A 24,586-nucleotide genomic window follows, 5' to 3' on the forward strand; every position below is an offset into this window, starting at 1 on the left:
TTGTACTTACTGTATATAATTTCGTAGTAGGCTTAAAACTCTCTTACTTAAACAAAAGGGGGAGGTGTTGTGGGAGTAACTTCCGCTGCCTCAACCAATAGTTGCTAAAATACGAGCCCACAGTGCAGCGGGGAGCGACTTCCGCTCCGTCAGCCAATAGCTGCTGAAATACCAGCCCACTGGGGCGTGGTATATTTCTCTTTTAAAAAGAGAAACAGATCCGGATCAGGCTCTCTTGGTTCCGGTGCTTGCTCCCGGCTCCTGCTCCAGGCTCCTGCTCCCTGCTCCTGCTCCAGCGACTAGGCTCCCTTCCTGACGGTTTATGGTGTATGTAAGTTTTACCCCCCAAAATAAATAACCCCTTAAAACATAACTGATGTGAGATTGATTCGCCGATAAATTCTAAAACAAAAGCCCCTTCTCTCTCCAAATATACACTTAAGGAGCAGAGAGTAGGAAAAAAGATAAGTAAGCTAATGTAGCAAAATTATTTTCAGATACATGTTTCTTCAAGAATTGTTAGAAAAGAACTAAGACACTTATTCTGGCTTAGGGCAAGATGGTAGAGATTTAGTTCAAGATTGGTTCATGTTCAAAGAAAGCCTGGAGTTCAGCACCATTTGAGGCCTTGCAGACACCTCCAAGACAGAAATTCTAAAGTGGCTTGTCCTTTGCTCTCCCCAGACAGAAAGCCCTGTACTGGATTTCCTCTAACTGCGTATTTCGGTCTGCCCTTCAAATACTCCTAAATGGAAACTCTGTACTACACCTGCAAATACACCACAGGACGCTCACACAGACCTAATCATTGAGTTAAGACCACCTTTTCTTTTAGCTATTTCAGAGTGACAAAGATGCATTTCTCAAGTAAGCCCTGAAGAGCTCATGTCACACCAAGGCTCTGCCAAGAATGAACTCATGAAATCAGCTGAGCTGGGAATAAAATACTGGCCTCCAGGTAAATAGAAGTTCATAGTCACTCTTTCCTGAAATACCAAGAAAGAAGAGATATTTCAAAAGGCTTGAGGAAGAACCACTTCACTTCTTTTAAAAGTGTTTTGTGATTTTTTTAACATATTTTAAGTAAGTCTAAAAGGGGGGAAGAAAAATACCAAAAACGGTTAAAAAAAGAAAAAAGAATGTACCATTACCACACAACCCCACTCCACTTATCTTCTGGGTCAGTTCTTGTTGTTGTTGAGGATGCATCATCTCCAGCAGCTGTTACAGCAGGTAAAATGCCTACACTGCTCAGCTTTTTCAAAGGACAGCCAGCTTGACAGGCTCACCTAGTCAGGTGACCTAGAGGGAGGAGAGGATCTCTCAGCTGTTAGGTAACCCACGCTGGGCTTCCTCAGCTTCTCTAACACCCCTTGGAGACTAGATGGCGGACAAGTTGTTAAGAGAAAACCTGGCCATAGGTCTGCTAACAGGAAAGGAAGAAAAGGATAACTGTTAAGAATAAAACTTTGGAAGAAATCTTATGGACAAGTGAGAGAGGCTTCTCAAAAACCAAAGCCTTATAAGAACACCTCCATAAAGAAGACTTAGTTTAATTCTCATTCAATAAAAGAATTCTTTCTGCAGCACCTGTGACATGACCAGAACTAAGGTGACATTCAGACAGAGTGGCCAGACATCTAGAGAGACATTCTATTAAGAATGTTCTATTATGAGAGGGACATAAGCAAAATTTCAAGGTGAGTAAGCCTGGGTTAAGTCCAGATTCCACAAGACTAGCTCCTGTTAGAGAAAAACATGCAAGAGGTGGGAGTTCAGCTAGGTGGAACATATTTAGAGTCAATGAATCCATTCAAAAACCTGTAGGTACATGAAGTGACAAGCTTAGTTCACAAATCAAGGTGTCTGTACAGATAAAAAAGCAAGAAACAGGCATGCACATGGAACATAGACACACCTATACATAAATTAAATACCCATAAAATAAAAAAGAAATGATTAGGTAGAATCAGAGAATGAAGAATCAAAGGCTAAGCAATTTAAACAAAAAGGCCAAATGAAGGTTACTGCTATCTACCATGTTTTGACTTCCTATCTTCCTCCATAGCACACATTTCAGTTTTTTTAAGGTTCACCAGGTCTCTACTGTGCTGAACTGTATCCTCTTAAATGATATGCTAAAATGCCTTAAAAGTGCATCTCCATGGGTTGCAAAAGGCAAAGCTGAACAGACTGGAATCACAAAAAGTTTCAAGAAAAGAACCCTGTGGCTGATCTTGAAGGAACAAGCTTTGGTGTCACTGGGAGGACACATGGCTGGAACTGTCTGTCCATAGTGAGTCAGGAAAGGTGATGGCACTGCAGTCTTACAAACAAACAATTCCCCCAAAACTGAAGGAACTTGGAAAAGAATATCTATGTAGCATCCAGCCCAATCAATGTCTTGATTTCAGTCCTGTACGGATTCTAAGTATAAACTGAGTGACAACCATCCAGACTTGTGACCCCCAGAGCTGTGAGCTATAACTGGGTGCTATTTTAAAGCCATTAGACCACACAATTCATTATGTAGCAAGAGAAAACAAATATGATATTTTACTTGACTATTGTGAAGTCCAATAAAAATTCTTTCTAAATTATATAAAGGTTATTATCCAATTGATATGTCTAAATAGAAATCATATTCAATAACTCATCTAATTTGTCCAATTTTCTGTATTTCTCTATTTCTATAGTGCTACCACAATTATAGCTTTGTCCTACTGTGTTGTGGAACTGTAAAACACATACCTCTCCTGGAGAGGACCCACGTGTGATGGGACACATGTGTGAGAGTGTGGGTGTAACGAATCAGAGGAAGGAAGATGCTATCAAAGGCAGACATTAAGAAATGAAGTGCTATGGCTCTAAACCTCTAAGACTGTACAGTAGGTCTAACATTAGCATGCACTGCCAAAAAGAAAACTTTTAAGAATAATTTATCACAGATACAGTTATTTTGTTTGGCTAGAGTATGATGGGCAGGCATCCAAACTTCAAAGATTTGTTTTCACAGGGGAAGGGACACTGAAGAAAATGTAAGTAATTTATATTTTCTATGATAAAATAAGTTACACAAGGCTGAGTGCTGGCAGTGGTACATGCCTTTAGTCCGTTGATCTCCATGAGCTTGAGGCTAGCCTGGTCTACAGAGCTAGTTCCAGGACAGCCAGGGTTACACAACAAACCCCATCTCAAAAAAAAAAAAAAGTTATATAAAGAAACACTAACAACACATACCTAATTCTCCTGATGGGAACCATTAAAAGATGAATGAAAAGTCTTACAGAAAAACCAAAATGCATGCTCAAAGTATTAAAGGTTTCATCCACTCAAAACTAGTGGAGTTGCTGGCAGTAGTGGTGCACGCCTTTAACCCCATCATTCGGGAGGCAGAAGTAGGCAGATCTCTGTGAGTTTGAGGCTAGCCTGGTCTATAAGAGCTAGTTCTGGGACAGTTAGAGCTGTTACACAGAGAAACCCTGTCTCAAAAATAAATAAATAAATAAAACCTATCTTTAATTTTATATTTGCTTCTTCTAACTTTATACTGTACTATAGGCATTTCTCCAAGTTATTTTATATCCTTATCACATTCTTCTTAATAGAAGCACAGCATTCACAATACAAATTGACATAACTTAGTTAGCCAATCTGTTCCAAATCCTACTATAAGCAATGTATATCTTTTCCCTTCTATCTTTGCACATAGACAATGTTATTTCTTAGACTGAACTCCTACAGGTAGAATTACTAGGTTGGTGAGCATTTCTGCATATTAAAAATCTTTTGCATATTCTTTCAGTACTTTTATAATTAAAAAATTCTATTATTTTGAGAGGTCTGCCAGTTGTTCTAATTATGTTTTTTGAATAATTAGAGTAATTTTGAGTAATTTAGTACCATTTATGGCAATCTAAGGGCATGGGTCCTCCTACATCCTCTTGAATATTTATTCTTGCAAATCAAGTGTGGAATTATTTTGCCAAGTTTTCCCAAAGAACTGTTGAAATTATTAATAAGTAGAATAAACTGAATGATGCTTCTACAGTTTTTCCATTAAAACCTCTGTCTTTTGATAGTTTCATATTTTATGTAAGTTTTGCCTATTTCCTTTTTGGGTTTATTTCTAGTATTTCATATACTTTCCATCATGTTTTCTAATAATTTGTTGCTTAAATATTGGCAGTATATTAAATACTTGTAACATATTTACACGCTGTCAAGAAGCCCAAAATATGAAGTGTCCACACAAAAGGCTCATTTGTTGCATAGTGGTGGCAATAGTGAGATGTGAATAGATTGTGCACGTGTGGATTTCATCAATCTATTAAATTCAACCATGAGTTTATACTAAAGGGACTATTAGAAGGTAGGGCAGAAAGTAGGTCCCTGGTGAATGACTTTTAAAGGTCTATCTTATGCCCAGTCCCTTCTTGCCTCTTTCTGTTTCTCAGGCGCTGTAAAGTAATCACCTACTGCCTCACGCCCTCCCCACTGCAAGCTCTATCCTACCACAGGCACTGAGACATAAGGCCAAGTAACCCAAAAGTAAACCTCTAAAACCACGAGCTAAAACATAAATCCCTATTCAGTTAGGCTGTTTTTCTCAGGTATTTTGTTACAATGGTAGAAAGGTTAGCTCAAATGCATTATACAAAGATACACAAAATATATTTTACATGTGTACCATATTCTACATATATTATAGCTCTCGGTCTCTAATCAAAATTTACTATTCACTACTTTTTATTTTATTCTTACTCTAGATAACACCTATTACTTTTAGGTTAAAAGTAATGATTCTGTATCTTTTTACAAATATTTATATAGCTTATTTCTCTCTTGTGTAATAAGTAAACTTATCAAAAAAGTGCTAAATAATTAAAAATACATATTAAATAGTTTAATACTATAACAAACTTCCAGCCAAGACACATGGACCATTACCATTCCTGATGTTAGGGAGAGCCAGATGGGGAGGGGAGCTTCTGTTCTCAGCGGCTTCTTTCTTCTGGGTAACTGTCGAAACAAAGCTGCTGAAAGTGGGAATCTGGCCCTTGGATCCTCTGTCCAAGCCCTAAAAACAAAATATTTAAAATTGTAACATAATTTCTTCTAATCATAGTTAAGTAATTTTATTGTAAAAATCAAAGTGTTCTCATAGATATTTAGATTTTATGACAGATGATGAAACTATTATACATGCAAATGACCAGATTTTCTTCCTATAAGTGAGTTAAGTCAATAATCTAACTACTTACAAACTCTAAGGGTTAGAGAGGGGATGGCAGTAGTATACCTATTTCACAGTTGTGGCAGCTAACCAATTCTACTAACACTACTCCTTGTACACAATATATGTTCCATAAATGCTATTTTAATTATTTATTTAGATAATACTATTTTATATACTCCAAATCTACAAGCTTTAATAATTTATGGATATTATAGGTTGATCTACTAAATTTTTAATAATCATTTGATCTAACTTTTAAAATTTATATAAAGTAATAATTCCTTTAGCACTGATTTTTTCAAAACATTATAAATAAATTGTGAGTATACTAGGAATAAAAAAATATTTTCTAACAATGTAGCGATTCTTAGGTATAAACTATAGAGCACCTAAAAAAGAAACTACCCATTAACACATTTTCCACACTAACAACTCCAAAAAATTCTTAAAATATTTAATTAACCTGTACTCTGTAAAATATATATATTATATATAACATATAATATATATCATTATATATTATAATATATATAATAATTATATATATAATAATATACATAATATATATAACATAACATATATATATATATATATATATATATCACAACTAAGCAGTTCTGCTGACTTTAGGGCTTTTCTTAGTTCTTAGATTTTTATGAACTTATATTCCAGATCTTAGGTTCTGTTTTATTTTGAGACAAGGCCTCACTATGTATTCCTGCTGGCCTGAAACGTGGTATATAGTTAGACTGGCCTTGGATTCCTGTCTCAGCCTCCCCAATGCTGAGATCATAGATGTACATCACCACACCCCACTTTTCAGCTCCCAGAATCTTGAGAACAGTAGTTAACGTCTTAATATATTTTGTTCACATTTTGTGTGTGTGTTGAAGTATGTGTGTGTATATGTATGCTATGCTACCCAAGTGGAGGTCAGAGAGCAGCCTCAGGGAATCTACTCTTTCCTTCCACCATGTGGATCCAATCCTGTGATTGAACTTAGGTCAGTAGTTAAGTGGCAAGCACCTTTACCCACTGAGCCAATTTGTCAACCCAACATTTTCTTTTTAATCTAAAGGTAGTTTTATTTTCACAGCAGTAAAATGAAGAATTTTCAAACAGAAGAGTTTCTTTTTTTAAAGGATTATTAAAATTAAAAGAGCTCAAAGAAAAGAAATTTCAGGTACTACACACATAGTGTTTAAGTTTCTGGATTTGAGCAATTTTGGAAACCTTATTCATGGATACGGAGACTGGAATCATCTGAAAGTCACCAAAAGTCAGTGGGCTAACAGGTAACAGAAATGTGATAGCTGGGCTCAAGTGATGACCTAGCCAGTAGAATAGACTTAAGTTTGATCCTCAGAAGCCAGGTAACAAGAACTTGGGTAAAAGGCCCCTGCTTTATCCCAAGTTGAGCTGGAACAGAGAACGCCAGATAAGCCTCCTACCCTCAGATCACCAACACTTCCTCAATCGCTTGCCCAGCCTACTACCCCCAACCGCCCTCCTCCCTTTGTCACCATAGCCTGGCCCACAACTCTGGTGAAAGCCCACTGCCAGACTGAAGACACCAGACACCAGCAGAGGCACAGGTAGGCTGGTTGCCCACTGATCACTCCTACTTTCTCAGTGCTTCCCCGCCTACCTCAACTGGCTCTCCCTTCCTGATCACCATATCCTGTCTCCCAACTCTAGCCAAAGCACCTTGCTGGACTATAGGACACACAGGCCAGCCACCAGAACCCTAGCACTGTTCCCACTTAGTGTCTGCCCAATCTATCTCCAAGCCCCTACACCTCCCCATCACCATATCCTGATCCCCAACTCCTATGGACCCCAGACTGGACCAGAGGCCATGCTGATCAATAGAACTCCAGCATAGTTTATAGTATCACAAAGAGTTTCACAATAGCCCGGAATGGAATATAACAAAAGGTTATTTATTTGGGGATAAACTCACAGTAAGGGTAGAGATCCACAGTCCTCTATGTGCACTGGGAACTGGAATCGAATCCAGCAGAAAAAAGAACCACACATACTTTGACTGCAATTACAGTACATGAGACCACACCCAAAGTGGGCCTGTATCTTAAAGGCTATTGGCTGAAAATTCCCACGACACTAATAAAAAGATACAAGCTAACAGAATGGATGCAGAAACAAGATCCATCCTTTTGCTGCATCCAAGAAACACATCTCAAAATCAAAAATAGACATTACCTCAGAGTAAAGGGTTGGAAAAAGATTTTCCAAGCAAATGGAACTAAGAAACAAACTGGTGTAGTCATTCTAATATCTACCAAAACAGACTTCAAACCAAAATTATTCACAAAAGACAGGAAAGGACACTTCATATTCCCCAAAGGAAACATCCACCAAGACCATCTTTCAACTAATATCTATGCCCCAAACAAAAAGACACCCAGGCTTGTAAAGGAAACACTACTAAAGTTTAAACCACACATTGACCTTCACACATTAATAGTGGGAGACTTCAATACCCCACTCTCACCAATGGGTAGGTCATCCAGCAAAACTAAGTAGAGAAAATACTGGAGCTAACAGACATTGTAAACCAAATGGACTAACAGATGTCTATAGAACACTGTACCCAAACACAAAAGAATACATCTTTGTTTCAGTACCTCAAGAACCTTTATCAAAACTGACCACACAGTCAGCCACGAAGCAAGCCTCAACAGATACAAAACTGAAATACCCCTCCCCCATATCCTATCAGACCACCATAGATTAAAACTGGATTTCAACAACAACAGAAACAACAGAAAGTCGACAAACTCATGGAAACTGAACAACTCTCTACTGAATGCTGGGTCAAGGAAGAACTAAGCAAAGAAGTTAAAGACTTCCTAGAATTCAGTGAAAAGGAACGCACAACATACCCACACTAAACTGGAAATAATGAAAGTGGAGCAAAGAGGTGAACCTACATAGAGAAATTGGGGAAAGCTCATATTAGCAACTTAATGGAAAGCTCTAGAACAAAATACAAGCAAGCTCACCCAAGAGGAGTAGATGGTATTAAATAATCAAACTGAGAGCTAAAATCAATAAAATAGAAACAAAAAACCACACACACACAAAATAATCAATGAAACAAAGAGCTGGTAAACCCTTATCTAAACTAACTAAAAGGCAGAGAAAGGATATACAAATTAACAAAATCAGAAATGAAATGGGAGACATAACAACAGACACCAATGAAATTCAAAGAATCATTAGGTCATTCTGTACTCCACTGGAAAATCTAAAAGAAATGGATAATTTTCTCAATAGATACCACTTATCAAAGTTAAATCAAGATTAGATAAACAATTTAAATAGATTCATAACCTGTAAGGAAATAGACACAGTCACTAAAAGCCCAGAGTCAGACAGTTTTAATGGAGAATTTTATCAGACTTTCAAAGAAGAGCTAATGCCAATACTCCTCAAATTATTCCACAAAAATAGAAAAGAAGGAACATTTTCAGAAGCTATAATCACCCCAACACCCAAACCACACAAAGATTCAACCAAGAAAGATAATTTTAGACCAATTTTCTCCACGAACATTTATGTAAAAAATACTCAATAAAATACTCACAAACCGAATCCAAGAACACATCAAGAAGATCATCTACCATGATCAAGTAGGCTTCATCCCGGAGATGCAGGGATGGTTTAACATGAAAATCTGTCAATGGAATCCACCATATAAACAAATTTAAAGACAATAACCACACAATCATCTCATTAGATACTGAAAAAGCCTCTGACAAAACCCAACCGCCCTTCATGAAAAAAGTCGTGGAAAGATTAAGGAAACAAGAGACATACCAAAATGTAATAAAGGAAGTTTCCAGCAAGCCTATAGCCAACATCAAATTAAATGGAGATAATCTCAAATCAATCCCATTAAAAATTAGGAACAAGACAAGCCTGTCAACTCTCTCAATATCTATTTAATATCTATTTAATATAGCACTTGGAGTTCTAGCTGGAGCAGTAGAAGAACTGAAGGAGATCAAGAGGACACAGATAGGAAAGGAAGAAGTCAAAGTGTCTTTATTTGCAGAAGATGTGACAGTACACATAAGCAATCCAAAAAAATTCTACCAGGGACTCCTACAACTGAAAAACACCTTTAGTAACATGGTTAAATAGAAAATTAACTAAAAAAAATCAGTAACCCTCCTAAACACAAATTACAAACAGGTTGAGAAAAAAATCAGGAAAGAACACCCTTCACAATATCCACAAATACTATAAAACATCTTGGGGTAACTCTAACCAAGTAAGTGAAAGACCTGAATGACAAAAACTTCAAATTTTTAAAGAAAGAAATTGGGGATGATATCAGAATATGGAAAGATTGCCCATGTTCATGGACCAGTAGGATTAACATAATAAAAATGGCTATCCTCACTAAAACAGTCTTACAGATTCAGTGCAACCCCAATTAAAAATTCAACATAATTCTTTACAGATCTTGAAAGAACAATACTCAACTTCACATGGAAAAACAAAAACAAAAACAATCTAGGATAGCTAAAACAATTCTGTACAATGAAAGAACTGACAGAGGTACCAACATCCCTGTTTCCAAACTATATCACCGAGTGTGCTACGATAACAAAAACTGCATGGTACTGCCATGTAAACATGTGGATCAGAGGAATTGAATCAAGACACAGACACAAATCCACACACACATGTACACCTGATTTTTGACAAAGAAACCAGAAATATACAATGGTAAAAAGAAATCATTTTCAACAAATGGTGCTTGTATTACTGGATATCTGCATGTAGAAGAATGCAAATAGATTCATACCTATCATTCTGCACAAAACTCAAGTCCAAGTGAATCAAAGACCTCAGCATAAAACCTGACACACTGAACCCGACAGAAGAGAAAGTGGGAAATAGCCTTGAACATGTTGACACAGGAGACAGCTTCCTGAACAGAACAATTAGTAAATGGAACCCCGTGAAACTGAAAAGCTTCTTAACACAAGGGACACTGTCAACAGGACAAAATGACAGCCTACAGAATGGGAAAAGATTTTCACCAACTCCACAAACAACAGAGAGCTAATATCCAAAATATATATATAAAAAAAAACCTCAAAAACTGGACATCAACCAAACCAAATAATTCAACAAAAAAATGGGGTGCAGATCTAAACAAAAAATTCTCAATAAGAATCTCAAATAGCTAAGAAATACTTAAATACCCTTATAATAATAAATAAGAAATACCCTTAGCCATCAGAAAATGCAAATCAAAACTAATTTTGAGATTCCTGCTTACACCTGTCAGAATGGCTAAGAAACTTAGCCAAAAGTGACAGCTCAAACTAATGAGGATGTGGAGCAAGGAGAGCATTCCTCCATTGCTGGTGGGAGTGCAAACTAGTACAGCCACTATGGAAATCAATATGGTGGTTCCTCAAAAAACTGGGAATAAATTTACCTCAAGACCAAACTATACCATTCTTGGACATATGCCCAAAAGAAGTTCCACTTTACCACAAGGACACTTGCTCAACTATGGCCACTGCTGCTTTATTCATAATAGCCAGAAACTGGAAACAGTCTAGATGTCCCTCAACTGAAGAATGGATAAATAAATTGTGGTACATTTACACAATGGGATATCACTCAGCTGTTAAGAACAATAACATCATGGAATTTGCAGGCAAATGGATGGAACCAGAAAAGATCATCCTGAGTGAGGTAACCCAGATTCAGAAAGACAAACATGTTATGTACCCATTCATAAAGAGATATTAGTTGTTAAATAAAGGAAACCATGCTATAGTTCACAGATCCAGAGAGGCTAAGTAACAAGGAGGGTTCTGGGGGTGGGGGCACACAGATTTCCCTGGGAAGAGGAAATAGAATAGATTTCAAAGGTGAGCTATGTATGGGTGGGGATGGAGGGTTCAGGTTGGGCGGTAGAGAGAGAGAGTACTGGGAGAGATGTCTGGAATTGGGGGACATTTCAGGGTGATGTAGAAACCTAGTACAATGGAAATTCCCTGGAATCTACAAGGGAATGCTACCAAAGACTCTTAGTAACGTTGGAGGATATGGAGCCTGAACCAGCTGTCTTTTGTAAGCAGGCAAGGCTCCTAGCAATAGGACTGGACATCAACTCAGCCACAAAACCTCTGACCTACAATCTGTCCTGCCTACAAGATGCTATGCATAGTGGGTAATGGTGGAAGTGGCCAACTAATGACTGGTTCCACTTAATGTCCATGCTATGAAAGGGAGCAAGGGAGTCCATGCCTGATGCTATCTGATGATCAGGAACCAGAGGCTGGACAGCCCAGAGACCAGGATAGAACCAAACATGACTGGCAAAAAAAAGGTCAATGAAATGATTCCTAATGATATCTTGCTATACTCAGACTGGAGTCTAGTCCAATTGGCATCAAAGGGGTATCATCCAGCAACTGATGGGAATAAGATGCAGATACTCACAACTAACACTAGATGGAGCCAGGGGAACTCCACAGAAGAGGAATAGTGTTGTGAAACATTTTAAGATGTGTTACATTTGTTATGCTATGGAACACATGTTTAATGATGCAAAGATGTGCTGCATTTATTTAACTCTATGAAGCTCTGTTACTTTGCCTTCTAAAACACCTGACTAGTCTAATAAAGAGTTGAATGACCAATAGCACAGCAGGAGAAAGGATAGATGGACTGGCAGACAAAGAATAAACAGGAGGAGAAATCTGGGAAGGAAGTAGGAGGGAGAAAAGGAGGAGAGGAGGACTCCAGGGGCAAGCCATGGAGTAAGAAGTAAAGAAAGGCATATAGACTAGAGAAAGATATAAGCACAAGGGCAAGAGGTAGTCTGGATAATTTAAGAAAAGCTGGCTAGAAAGAAGTCAAGCTAAGGCTGGGGTCTCTTGAATAAGAATAAGTCTCTGTGTGATTTATTTGGGAGCTGGATGGTGGGCCCCCCAAAGACTAAAGAGTAAGTAAAGTAAAGTCAAAAGAGTACGAAGAAAAACAACCAACTACAGGGCAGAAAGGATTGTAGGAGCCAGAGGGGTCAAAGGCACTACAAGAACATGGCCCATAGAATTTACTAAGCAGGGCTCATAGGGGCTCACAGAGATGGAAGTGACAGACATGGACCCTGCATGGGTCTGAGCTAGGTCCTATGTACATACTTTTTGGTTGTGTAGCTTGGTATTCTTGTGGAACTCCCAACAGTGGGAATGGGAGGTGTCTCTGACTCTTCTGTCTGCTTTTGGGATCCATTTCTTCCTACTGGGTTGCTTTGTCCAGCCTTGATATGAGGGTTTGTGTCTAGCCTTTTTGTAACTTGTTAGGGCATGTTTGGTGGATATTTCTGGAGGCCTGTTCCTTTTTTTGGAAAGGGAAGTAGAGGAGGAAGTTAGGGGAGAGACTGGGAAGATTAAGAGAGGGGAAACTGCAGTCAGGATATAATGTATGAGAGAAAAATAAAAATAAAAACATTAGGTATGGTAGTATATGTCTGTAAGTATAGCGTTTAGGAGGTGGACACAGGCAGATCCCTGAAGTTTGCTGGCTAGACTTTGGGTTAGTTGAGAAAGACCTTGCCTTAAAAACACAAAGGTGGAAAAGTACCTGCTGAAGGCTCAAAAGTTGTCCACTGATTTCCACTGCACATGTACACACACACCTGTATACACTTGAACTTGTATACACATGTGTAACTGAACACCTAAAAATATGCACACATATACATATGCTTCCCCCAAAATGTGAAGAGACGTGGAGAATCTGAAGGACTCGCCAAGTGCATGGATGCACTGTTCTAACGTGTGACCTCTTTGACTGCTCACAGACTTTGCTATTGCTAATTGCTTACACATCCCCAACTTGACATCTCTGTGTTAGAATTAGTAGACATAATACTGTCTATGAAAGTTTGACGTATCTGGGCTGGGAAGAAGTCCCAGTTGCTAAAATGAGCATCCTTCACAAGCATGAGGACCTGAGTTTGATCCAAACACCCAGGTAATTGCCCAGGCTAGCTGAGTGGTGAGGGAAGACCTTGTCTTAGAAAATAACGTGGAGAACAACTGAGGAAGATGACAGCCCTGACTCACACATACACAGAAAAGTTGAACATATCATCTAACTGGAAGTATAGTCTTTTCATAGATATGGGAAAGGAATTACAAATCGCAGAATCACGGGCATATATATCAAGGGTCTTATTATGACTATACAATAATGAATACTCAAGAAATGATTAATGCTGTGATAACAACATACAAGAACAAGTCACTCGCTGGATGTATAGTATATCCCTACTACCATGTTTGATGCTTTAATACATTAAGAGACAGCACAGACAGATCCAATGGGATGGAATGGCAGAAATCATGTGAACGAACTGACAAACAAATGGGAAGCTAGGGAATGAAGGCAATGGCAAGGACTGCCAAGAAAACTTTGATAAAGTTGTAGCAAGACAGAAATGTTAAAGAATATTATACCCCTTCTCAAGCTTAGACCTGCCACACATACTGTAACTGACTTTCAGGGTTTTCAGACTTGTGTGGAGTTCTACAGAAGAACACTAGAGATGAAGTCTTGGACTGTGGCCAGCCTGCAAACAGTGGGCTGCATGTGTTGGAATAGATGGCAGGAGGATACTCAACCAGCTGTACAGATGGAAGCACAAAGAACTGGGGGTGGGAGGGGGCAGGGAGTTGAACTTTAAAATTCATTGAGAGAAAAATATACTCAAAATACTTCAACCTAGTAAATAAGTAATAGAATTCATTCTCTGGGCAGAGATGGGCCATGAATTTATTAAACAAGTTCATATTTCAAGCAGCAGAAAAGTTTTATGTAGTATTTATAATAAATTTGATTTTGCTAGTACCTAACATGGGCCTCTCTAGTTTTCTGACTATATAAACATGCAGGTTATAAGTCATATTGCAATATTAATTAATATCAAAGAGTTAAATAGACAACTACTTAGAATACCTGCTTGGCTCATACATAATGATGTATTTTCACTGATATTTGAGTCCTACTTTCAAAATTTACTGAGGAACAGTATCTGTGTCAAATTTCTAATTTCTTAAACTTTATTTTTATTAGATGTCCAAAGGGGAGGTATTCAGTTTCATTGACCAATTTCTGTCGTGCATTAGATTGTAGTACAATTTACTTTCATCATCTTCCATCTTCCAAAACTGCCTTAGAAGATGACCATTTTTGTTTTATTTTAACACAATACTTGGTAAAGGTATAACTGCCTCTGTTCCACTGCATAATGCTATAAAGTGGTAAAAAAACCCAACTCCCCCACCTCACAGTCTCTGAAACAAAATACTTTAAATTGAATTGTTAAGTCTACAAAATCCAACCTTCAGTCTCAAGGAATCCAGGCAGGGTAGGCTACCTATGATGGATATAAAAACTACTTTTACAAAAGAGTAAATGGTTTCCTGAGGTACTCAGTAAAGGTTATCATGTCAAACTAGAAGTAGGCAAATATATCTCTAAGTTTCAAGTTAAAATAAGAGGTCCTTAAGATCTCTTGCTTTGGCATTTTCTAGAACAAACTCTCCTAGCTGCTCACCAGGAGCGCAGCAGACACGAGGCCTCAAGAGTGTTTAGGCTCCACAGAAGGACTGTTTCAGGTCTTGACACCAGGTAAAGATGTGCTCTTCTTTTCCCACAGTTGAGAGGCTGAATGACAAAATCCCAACCACTAACTTTACATTCTTAAACTGTGAACTTCCGCTACTCTTTAAGTTGTGAACTTTTTTTCTTAACTAAAATAGCACCAGCTCCCAAGTAGAATTTTGATATGAACTATATCCTTTAAAAGATATTAAGAAATAAAGATGCAGACTTTGAGATAATTTTATTATTGCTTAATTAGCAAAAGGTTCACTGAAGATAGTTTACGTTTTTCTTACAAGACTCTAAGCTTGAACTAATATTATTTTCCACTATAAAAGTCACAGTGCAATTAATCTTAAGAGACAACTGACAACTGACCCTTATAGGCATTACCACTGAAACACTGAACTTCAGAGGTAAGGTGGCCTCTGAGATTTATTCAATTCCTTCACAACACACACAAAAGAGAGAGAGGGAGAGGGAGAGGGAGAGGGAGAGGGAGAGGGGGAGAGAGAGAGAGAGAGAGAGAGAGAGAGAGAGAGAGAGAATATTAACTTTACACAGAACAATACTTTCAGGCTTTATTTTTACTTGTGTGTATGCCTAAGTGTGTTGTACGTGTGTGCGGGTGTACAGAGGCAAGAAGAGGGTATCAGATCCCCTGGTAGTTGTGAGTCATCCAACATGGCTGCTGGGAACTGAATTTTAGTCATCTGGAAGAGTAATAAGTGCTCTTAACTGCTGAGCCATCTCTCCAGAGCAAGATACTATTTTTGGAGTAAGAGCACAATTCTACAATTAATTAATAAGAATCTTGCTGTTCTTTAATAAAAACATCTGAATTAACATCAAGTTAATTTTATTGTACCTCTGGTAACTAAACTTCAGAATAACTTTTCAATTCAGCCTAATTAGTAAAATTTCAATAGATTTTATATTTAAAGCATGCATTCAACTATATGTATTCCAGTCTTTGATTCTCACCCCTCGGGCTGGAACATGACTTCGTGCATGCTGGGAAAGTGCTCTACCACTGGGCCACACTCCAGCCCAACTATATTCATTCTAAACAATATTTTAACTGCAATCTAAATTGCCATACAGTTCTCTCTTAAGGTAGGAATGTCAAGTTAAGAACAATCAGTTATTTGTCTAAGGCTCACCGCAGAACACTTTCTGATACATTTAACTGTAATGCTAGAAAAAGGTAAATTAAAAGTCAGAAATCAGAGCTTCTCAAAGTCTTCTCAGCTCTGCCCACTTCCTCATTCATCCACTGTTGATAAATTTTCTCTAAAACCAAGGGAGTTAATTTTAAAACATAATGCCAAAAGCAATTGCTAATTCTGGTAACACTAAGCTAATACCCCCATTGCAGCTACTCAGGGAATCCCTTAATTCTGTGAGGCCTGGGAAGGGATGGATTGATAAAGGCAATATATACAGAGCTTGCACTTGATACCAAGGGCCAAGAAGAAAAGTACCAAAATGATAGGAATAGCAAGGGCAGGCTGACTTACAATTCCTCAGTACAGATGTAGCTTCTTATGTGCATTATTTTAGATTTCATATCTAATATGTGAGGAAGGTATTATTATTATTTTCTTCATTTTACAGACAAAGAATCACAAATGGCAAAGTGGTCTCACATGACATTTGGGGAGCATTTTCTGGTTCACAATTTATAAACACATTTTTCTCCAATTGTTAAATATAGTCAAATTATTTTTGTTCTAGATCCTTGGTTGAGCAGGAATGCGAGGATAAGCAGATGTGCATTCTGGTTTTGCAGTCAAAAAAGAAAAAAAATGTTGAGAGATTTTACAATCTACTCAAAATTAGATGCCCAGGATATGTATTTATATAGCTACCATCCCTCTTTTCTTAACTGAAAACTCTGTAAAAAGTATTTTAATCTCTCAGAGAGGTTATTTTTACTTTATCAGATTGTTTTGTTTTTATATAGAATTTAATTACATATTCATACCATAACATTAAAACAAAATAATCAGATATTCTAGAATATATTTTATTTCCTATAATATTCCTATCTTTGGGAACAAGTTTAAATAAGCATGTTGCTGGACCACATCCTTTTTTCCAAAAAAAAAAAAAAACAAAACAAAACAAAACATCTAAAATGTGCCACATGTTGCCAGCAGAGAGGGACACCGAGAGTTTAGAGCAGGAGAAAGAACATGTTTTTGAAACAGCCTCTGTACTTGAGTATCATTTTACCTTTTAGGAGGTGCAAGAATCTGACCTAAATGTCTGCCTGAAAAATGAGATAATAACTTATACACTGCGTTGTTGTGTAATTGTTTTTGGTTGCATTAAATGACTAAATGTCACATGACACATGAAAAAATGTAGAGCACAGAGTAAACACTCAAGAGTTACGTGTGTGTGTGTGTGTGTGTGTGTGTGTGTGTGTGTGTGTGTGTATGTTTGAGATAGAGAGAGGCAAATTCACTATGTAGTCCTGACTCTCCTGGAACTCAAGAGACTGGTCTACTTCCACCTCCCCAAAGTGTGAGGGTGAAAGCACGTACCACCACACCAGGTCACACATATTTTTAAAATCTGTAGTTCATTAAATTATGTGAGAAACATTAACCATCATTTAGAATATAACAGATAAAAGGCACAAGAGTTTCCATATGCACACAAACACACACACACACTTTTGGAATGTTACTGGCAGGAATGATATATATATGTGTGTGTATATACATGTATATATACATATATATATACATATACACACACACACACACACACACACACACACACACACACACATGCTCTCCCCCACCTTTTTCCTTCTGAGAAACTTTCTCTAGAAAACTGGTTATTGTTGTTTGTTTTTGTTTCCCCTGTGTTAATCTTTCTTCTTTCATTCCTGGCACCTAGGTTCCACATTAAGCGGACTCCTCCACCCTGTACACTTTATTCTGTGGTCACCACTCCAATGGATGTGCTCATCATCTCCAGCATGAACCACAGCCCTCCTTCCTTTACTTTCTTCCTCCTACCTCCTCCAGTCTAACTATACACTACCAGGAATTTCATTATGTTGTTCCTCTATTCAAAGAATTCCATAGGCTTCCCCATTAACTCACAGGGGAAACGTCCAAACTTCTCCAGCCCCCAAGCATTCTTACTTACCTCCCACAAATCCCCAGCATGCTTCCACTGGGCTTGTTTTATTGCTCTCTAATTTTTCTCTTTAAGGCTTGCTCATGCTATTTTCCCCACTGTTTACTTTGCATATTTTCTTTTGCTCATCCAGGTCTTATCATTCCTTGAATGGTCAGCCAGCTTAAATAATTACGTTTACATCAAGGCCTTTCTTCACAGTTCTGCACACAATGATCTCCTACGTTCCAAACTGTAGCTTATTGTGACGTTTACATACTGACTTGCTCTTTATCCGTTAGACTCGAATCACCTGAGGCAGGACCTTGTAGGCTAGCTTTGACTGTGTCTTCTACTGGATTTAGTGCAAAACTAAGCATAACATGTTCAGTGACTGGTAGTTCCATCTTGGTCCAGAGGTTCCAGCAACCCCATTAATAGTGAAAACAAACTTTTCCGTATTGTCCTCTATAAAACACCTTGTGTTTTCCCTCAAACTCTTCTCCTACCTATCTGACACAGTCCCTAGTCTATGGGCAAACTTAAATTCTAAACTAGGGATGGAATGTATGTACACAAAGTCCTGAGTGTTTGATCCTCAGCAAAACACACACATTCACACACACGGGAGGTGGGGGAAGAGAATATAAAATTTAGTAGCTTTCTTGGAAGAATCCATTTTATTCCTTGGTATATCCCATTCCATGGAGACTCTCTCTTCCCTGTCCAGTTCATTAATTATTAAAGGAATGAAACTTGTCCCAACTTGCCTGAGTTAATTCTGCCTCTGAGTATTTTTCTCTTTTTAACCAAGTTTTTCTAATATTTGTATTAATCAGTAATCAATTTATGATATCCACCTCCACTTCAGTCTGTCAATAAGTGTTTCCATCAGCAGTCCTTCACCTGCACACACTACTTCAAATTCTTTACTAGCTCAGCTCTGGCCTTACACCCCGTCTACAGCACGAAGCCAAGTCTCAACGGCTGCCAGTGCTCTGAGGGCTCGATATGGGGCTTCCTGAGCCTCTCTCACGAGCTACTTTAACAGTCATTCCTGTCAGCACCCCCATCCCAGCATCTGTCATACAGCCACGTTAACAGCTGTTCCTAAGTAGACTTGGGATGAGGGTGTAGTTTGAAAACAGATTCTCAATTCAGTGTATGCAGAATCAGTTTCCACTCTTAGTTATACCAAGGAGTTAAAAGAAAAATAAAATGTCTCCACTCCATTCTCTGAAATTCTGATTTAAAGAGCTTCTAATGTTTCCCAGGTGACTTTACTGTGGTTTCATCAAAGGCTGAAAACCCGTGTGGGATGGGAGTCAGGACCTCAACATGCTACCAAAATAACTCGATGGTTGGTTAGTTTGAGTCCTGTGCCAGGGATCTTCTGAATGGAACTGCACTTGGCAATGAGGTAATGCCAGGATTCATCAGTTTCTACCCTTTACCCTTCTCTTTCCCATCCTAGAGGGAGAATCTCATCCCCTCTTTAAACCTTCGGAATATAGCTTAAACGGTTTAGCCTTATTACGGATCAGCACGACCTCGCCTCTTCCTTACTTTGGACAGCTGTCACTGTTGCTTGTTTCCACACCGTCATAACCACACCAATCTTCTCAAAGAGCCACGACTACAGGGTCACTTGAATTGAAACACATGCTCAATTTGGAAAGACAGAGCTATTAATTTGGGCTAGAAGGAAGAATTGCTAAAATGTCACCCAAAGTAACTGATGTCAAAATTAGGTTACTAAAGAAACCTTGAGTTCTGCTTAACCCGTGAGGAGTCTGAAAACAACCTAAGAGGCAATAATCTGTCTTTCCCTGTCCACCATATTCCATCAAGCCTTCCCCACCCCACTGGTGAATTCAATCATCCCAGTTGCTGGCTTTCCTGCTCCACAGAGGTCAGCATATTTTTCCTTAGGCCCCTTATTGTGATGCCTCAAAATTTTTAGCTCTGAAAACACCCTTGGCAAATACACAATACACATATTGTGCTCTTAAAGTGCCATTTAAAACTTCGACAGCAGTGCCAGATGAAAACCCTTTAGGGCGCCACCAGAAACTGCCTTCCCAGTCCAAACTGCTCTCTCCCCCACTGTTTACTTAAGGTTTAAAATACCCTTAAACTATAGACTTTTTGACTAGTCCACAATCCTGAACAAATGTCTTTGCAATTCATTTGGTGGCAAAAACATGACTCTGACTTGAAATGGCATGAGGCAAGTAAGTTTTTTAAACCTTATTCTATTTAGTATAATCAGACAACAAATTTTTTACAGTTTTATGTATGATTGATTTTGGGAAACTGGCTGGGACTTCACTGTAGGCATTACATGTATTATATGTACTTAATAACCTTCTTAAAATCAGAAAAACTTGAAATTACAAAGACCTATGGGCTTCAGATATTACACATTAGGCTTGCATCCACACTTAATCAACTTCTGTGATTTTTCTATTACAAACCTTCCTTTCAGTTATATTGGTATAAATACAGATTTGGGGAAGGGTACTTGACTTTAGAAACTAAACTCATTCATATAACTGCTTCTAAAAGCACATAGGTTTTTTTCATCCCCCTTAATAACCACCTTAGGAAAAAAAACCCGCTGGGAGGCTGGGGAGGTGGCTCAGCAGGTAAAATCACTTGCCTCTAGGTGTGGGGATCTGAGTTCACATCCTCAGAACCCGTGTAAAGATGGGCTCAGTGATGTGCGTCTGTGATTCCAATGCTTGTACAGATCAGTATCCTGCCAACCTGGCTTATGAAGATTCGGAAACAAGAGAGCTTGTCTTAAATAAGTCCGAAGACGAGGACTGACACCAGGGGTTCTCCCGACCTCCGCACTGCACACCCCCACTCGCACATTTCCATACACCAGACACACGCATGCAGATCTGAGAGACACACACACAAACAAAACACACTGGTGTTGAGAAATCCTACATAATAAGCTCTGAAAACCCAGGGCATAAGCAGCCGGAACCGGGACTGCAATTTGAATGACAACTTGTTTCGTAGCGTTTCCCAAGGTATTCCCTAAAACCACAGCCGCAATTAACCAATCAGCTGGAGCTACGCTTTTAAATATGTCACTGCTGTCCAAGGTTTGCTGCACTGACTCAGGGTGAAAGAATTCTTTACCAGTTCTCAGTTATTACAGGCTTTAGACATTTTTCAGAAACCTACCAAATCATAATTCCAATACTAATACTTTATAAAGAGGAGTGAGCTATTTTAGTGAGTTCTTAGTCATTTTAGAGGGCGGCTTCGAGAAACTAATTGCAAGTAGAAATTTAAAAATGTATAATATCCCCTAAACTTTTACTATTTTGTCATGTACAGATGCGTGACAAGTCATAACCTTTAAATACACGAAAGCAAACTTACCCAAAGTATTTAAACAGTATGTCAAATAAAAATGTCAAAATCAGAGGTTAATTATAAGCAACCAGACTCACAACCACCAGTACAAACAGGGGAAAGGGAAGAAGGGATGATGTCCCATGACATCATTTGGCAGTATGTAGTTTGAAGGCTGAGAGCTCCTTCCAAATAACCATTGAAAATCCAGCTGGCAAATTACCCCTATTAGGCTTCACTGAGTTTTAAAAGAAGAAAAAGCCCCTCTCCTTTAAGTCACATGTCTGTACCACATGAAAAATAAAAGCATCAAGGATGCATCTAACCTCCCACTACCCTGACAGCACCGGAAAGGTCAGAATTAGGTGGAAACTCGCTTCGGAGTCTGTTCAATCCGAAGGGAGAAAGGACAGAAAAAGCGAAGAAGAGAGAAGTGCTGCCTCGGCGCCCCCAAGGCAGGTTTTCCGCCCCGGTGGAAAGCCACCACGGCCGCCCTCCTGACATCTCTGCTCATCCACCGGATGATGCCGACCCTTCCGATAAAGTAGGGAGCCAGACCCCAGAGAACAAGCAAACGCCCAGCGTCGGGCAGCGGACCACACTCCCCGAGTGGGGCAGGCAGAGCTCCCAAGTGTTCGCGCTTGCCCTCGAGGCGCGCCTTCCCCGGTGTCCCCCTCGCCATGCCACCCGGGCGCCCCCCGACCCCCGCCGCACCTACCGCGGCTGCGCCGGCCGACACGATGGGCGGCAGCTTCTCGCGCTCCGGCTCTTTCCCCTTTTTCTCCTCAGAGGCGGCGGCAGCCCCGGCCGGCGGCGCTCCGGGCGAGGGATCCCGAGCCGCCTCACTCATGTCGGCCCGGGCGGCTGGGGACCAGGCGGCGGCGGCGACGGCCGGACTGCAGCCGAGGCGGGCGCTGCTGCTGCCGCGGCCGCGAGAGGGCTCTGGGCCGCAGCTTCCAACCGCCGCCGCCGCTCCGCCCCCGCCCGCCCGCCCGCGGCCCCGCGCGCGCGGTCCCGGCCCCCGCGCGCGCCTCCGGGGGCGTCCGGATGTCGGCGCGCACGCCCGCGGCCCCGCGCGCGCGTCCTGGACCGACCACCGGGCTCCGCTGTCCCCCGCGCGCGCCCCGCTCGCACGGTCGGCCGCGCGCCGCGCCGCGGGTCGTCTAGGGCTCAGGCCGGGGCCTGGCGTCAAAAGCGGGGACCCGCAGAGGAGGCGGTTTCAGGGGAAGGTGGGGGAGGACGCCGGGCCGCCTTGTTTCTGGCGTGCTGTTGCTTGAGACGAGGAGCCCGGGACCGCGCGGTGGGGTCTCATGGGAGGGTCTGGACTTGGGTGGGCGACGGGCCTGCGGAGGATCGGGCATGGACATCGACCCCGGTTTTCCTTCCGCCGAGAGCGGTGGGCGAGCCGGGGGACCTGGGACCTGGCTGGTGGCCTTTGGCCTTTAAACTCCCCCATGGAGCGCACACGAAGCCGGCTCGGGGTCACGGCTGCCTCTTGACAGTCCCTGCTCTGCGGGTCCTCCAGACCCCCGGGAGGCTGCTTGTTTGAGCACCTTTACGACTCAACCTTTCCCAGTTCGTCCTGCTGTGACCTCATCCTACAGGAGAAGAGCCTAGGGTCGGGAGAGGACAATGCGGCACCGTGCTCCCCTCCCACACACACATCAGGGCAGGACGGCCAGGCCACACTTTCCATTTCTGAGCCGCGGTCCCTCATGACTGCCAATCCGCCTCTCCCTTCCCGTGCCCACGCGCCTACATTTCGCTCTCTTCCCCATCCTTCGTTCCCCCTTATCCCTTGTCCCCTTCCGTTTATAAGTTACAGATGGACATACCCAAACTGCTGAGTAATCCTTAATAAACCGCGTAATAAATTATGGGTAAGAACGTTGAAATTGAATTTAAATCATGAATCGCTTTAAATCATGCTGTTAAAATATCCCCACCTCCACCACTGAAAGACGTAGACAATTTCCTTTCTCCTCGCCCCCTCCTTTTCCTTTTATCAGTCTGCTGGCATGGCAGAGACACCTGCTGATGGAGGGGCAGGAAGGGAGGAAGTATTCACTGTACCACTTACTAAAAATAGAGACTTTCTCAACATTGAGGTCTTGCGATTTTTAGTTGAGACTTCGTTATTTTATTCATGGTGAAGTTAATTTTCTAATCCAAGAATACTCAGCTCCAAATACAAGGAGCAAGAATATCTCTGAAACAAACTCAAAGGGGGATTTGGAGGATGTCATTTTATATAATTCAGAGTCGGCAGAACTAAATACTAGTTACAGTTCTTCATGGCATGGGGCTGGTTTTGAAGCCCAGACTTTGCAGCAAGTAATAAAGTGACTATGATAGTGCCTAGTATATTTCTTCTGAAATGATAAGCTTTGCATTCATTCATGGGAGGCTTTATAGTTTCAGTATAGCTGCTGTCACCAAACATTTCCTTATTAACAAGAGGTGTGGAATAAGTATCAGAAAGCAGTCAACAAAAAGGAGTTCAGTACTGATTGTCTTTAGAGCCAAGTGATGACGTAGGCATTACTTCGTGGCATCCTTTTCCAGTTCCTTTTTCCTGAATCTTTTGTTTCCAGACCTCTTCTCTTAAATCTCAGAAATGACCCAGCGAGAGAAACGATCATTCTTTTCTCCTGGCGGGTCAGCATGTTGGAGAGTGGCAAATACTGTACCGTTCAAGATGTGCTGCGCTGCTGTGTCTAGACCGACAGACTAAATACTGAAGCGGTGCTGGCTTATCGTTCCTATTGTCTATAACTAAATTTAGCAGTTTACTATTAAAGTACTTGGCTGAGAAACGAGTTGGATGCCATGCCTTATGCTGCCACTTTTTATGTGTGAGACAAAATAAAAGTGTGTCTGTACATCTAGTCGTGCCCAACAGAACAAAAATATTTAGATGTTGGCCAAACCTGGCAAGTCAGAAATGTTCATTCCTACTACACCAGAGGAGAGAAGTCCATGGGGTTGGTTGTTCACCCTTCATATAGAAAAGATAAGCAGTATGTTCAGTTTGTTTCCGTTCCCTACTTAGATCCCTCTCAATTTACCTGACCTAATGTCTCTTTCTTACAAGGCCAGGGTAAGAAATGTGAGGTAGACATGTGTGTGTTCTTGGTAAGCTAGAGGCTTGAAAGACAACTACCA

The 24,586-nt window shown here is 40.3% G+C and overlaps 1 protein-coding gene across 2 annotated transcripts in view; it reads right to left on the reverse strand.

Annotated features, from left to right (window-relative positions):
* Hectd2 (HECT domain E3 ubiquitin protein ligase 2) overlaps positions 1 to 22,299 on the reverse strand; it is a 69,996-nt gene extending 47,697 nt beyond the window's left edge. The window contains exons 1-2 of one of the 2 annotated variants that reach the window (XM_085693814.2): positions 22,140 to 22,296; positions 4,951 to 5,080 (exon numbers count right to left, since the gene is read on the reverse strand). In XM_085693814.2, coding sequence (XP_085549940.2) covers positions 4,951 to 5,080; positions 22,140 to 22,271 — 262 coding nt within the window. In that variant the 5' untranslated portion in view covers positions 22,272 to 22,296. Of the gene's footprint in view, positions 1 to 4,950; positions 5,081 to 22,139 lie in introns of both variants that reach the window. The other variant, XM_085693812.2, reaches the window with a different exon arrangement.
* Positions 22,300 to 24,586: the final 2,287 nt, after the last annotated feature.

This window comes from Myodes glareolus, chromosome 7 (genome assembly GCF_982192425.1).
Source record: "Myodes glareolus chromosome 7, mMyoGla1.1, whole genome shotgun sequence".
In the NCBI taxonomy this organism is placed as follows: Eukaryota; Metazoa; Chordata; class Mammalia; order Rodentia; family Cricetidae; genus Myodes; species Myodes glareolus.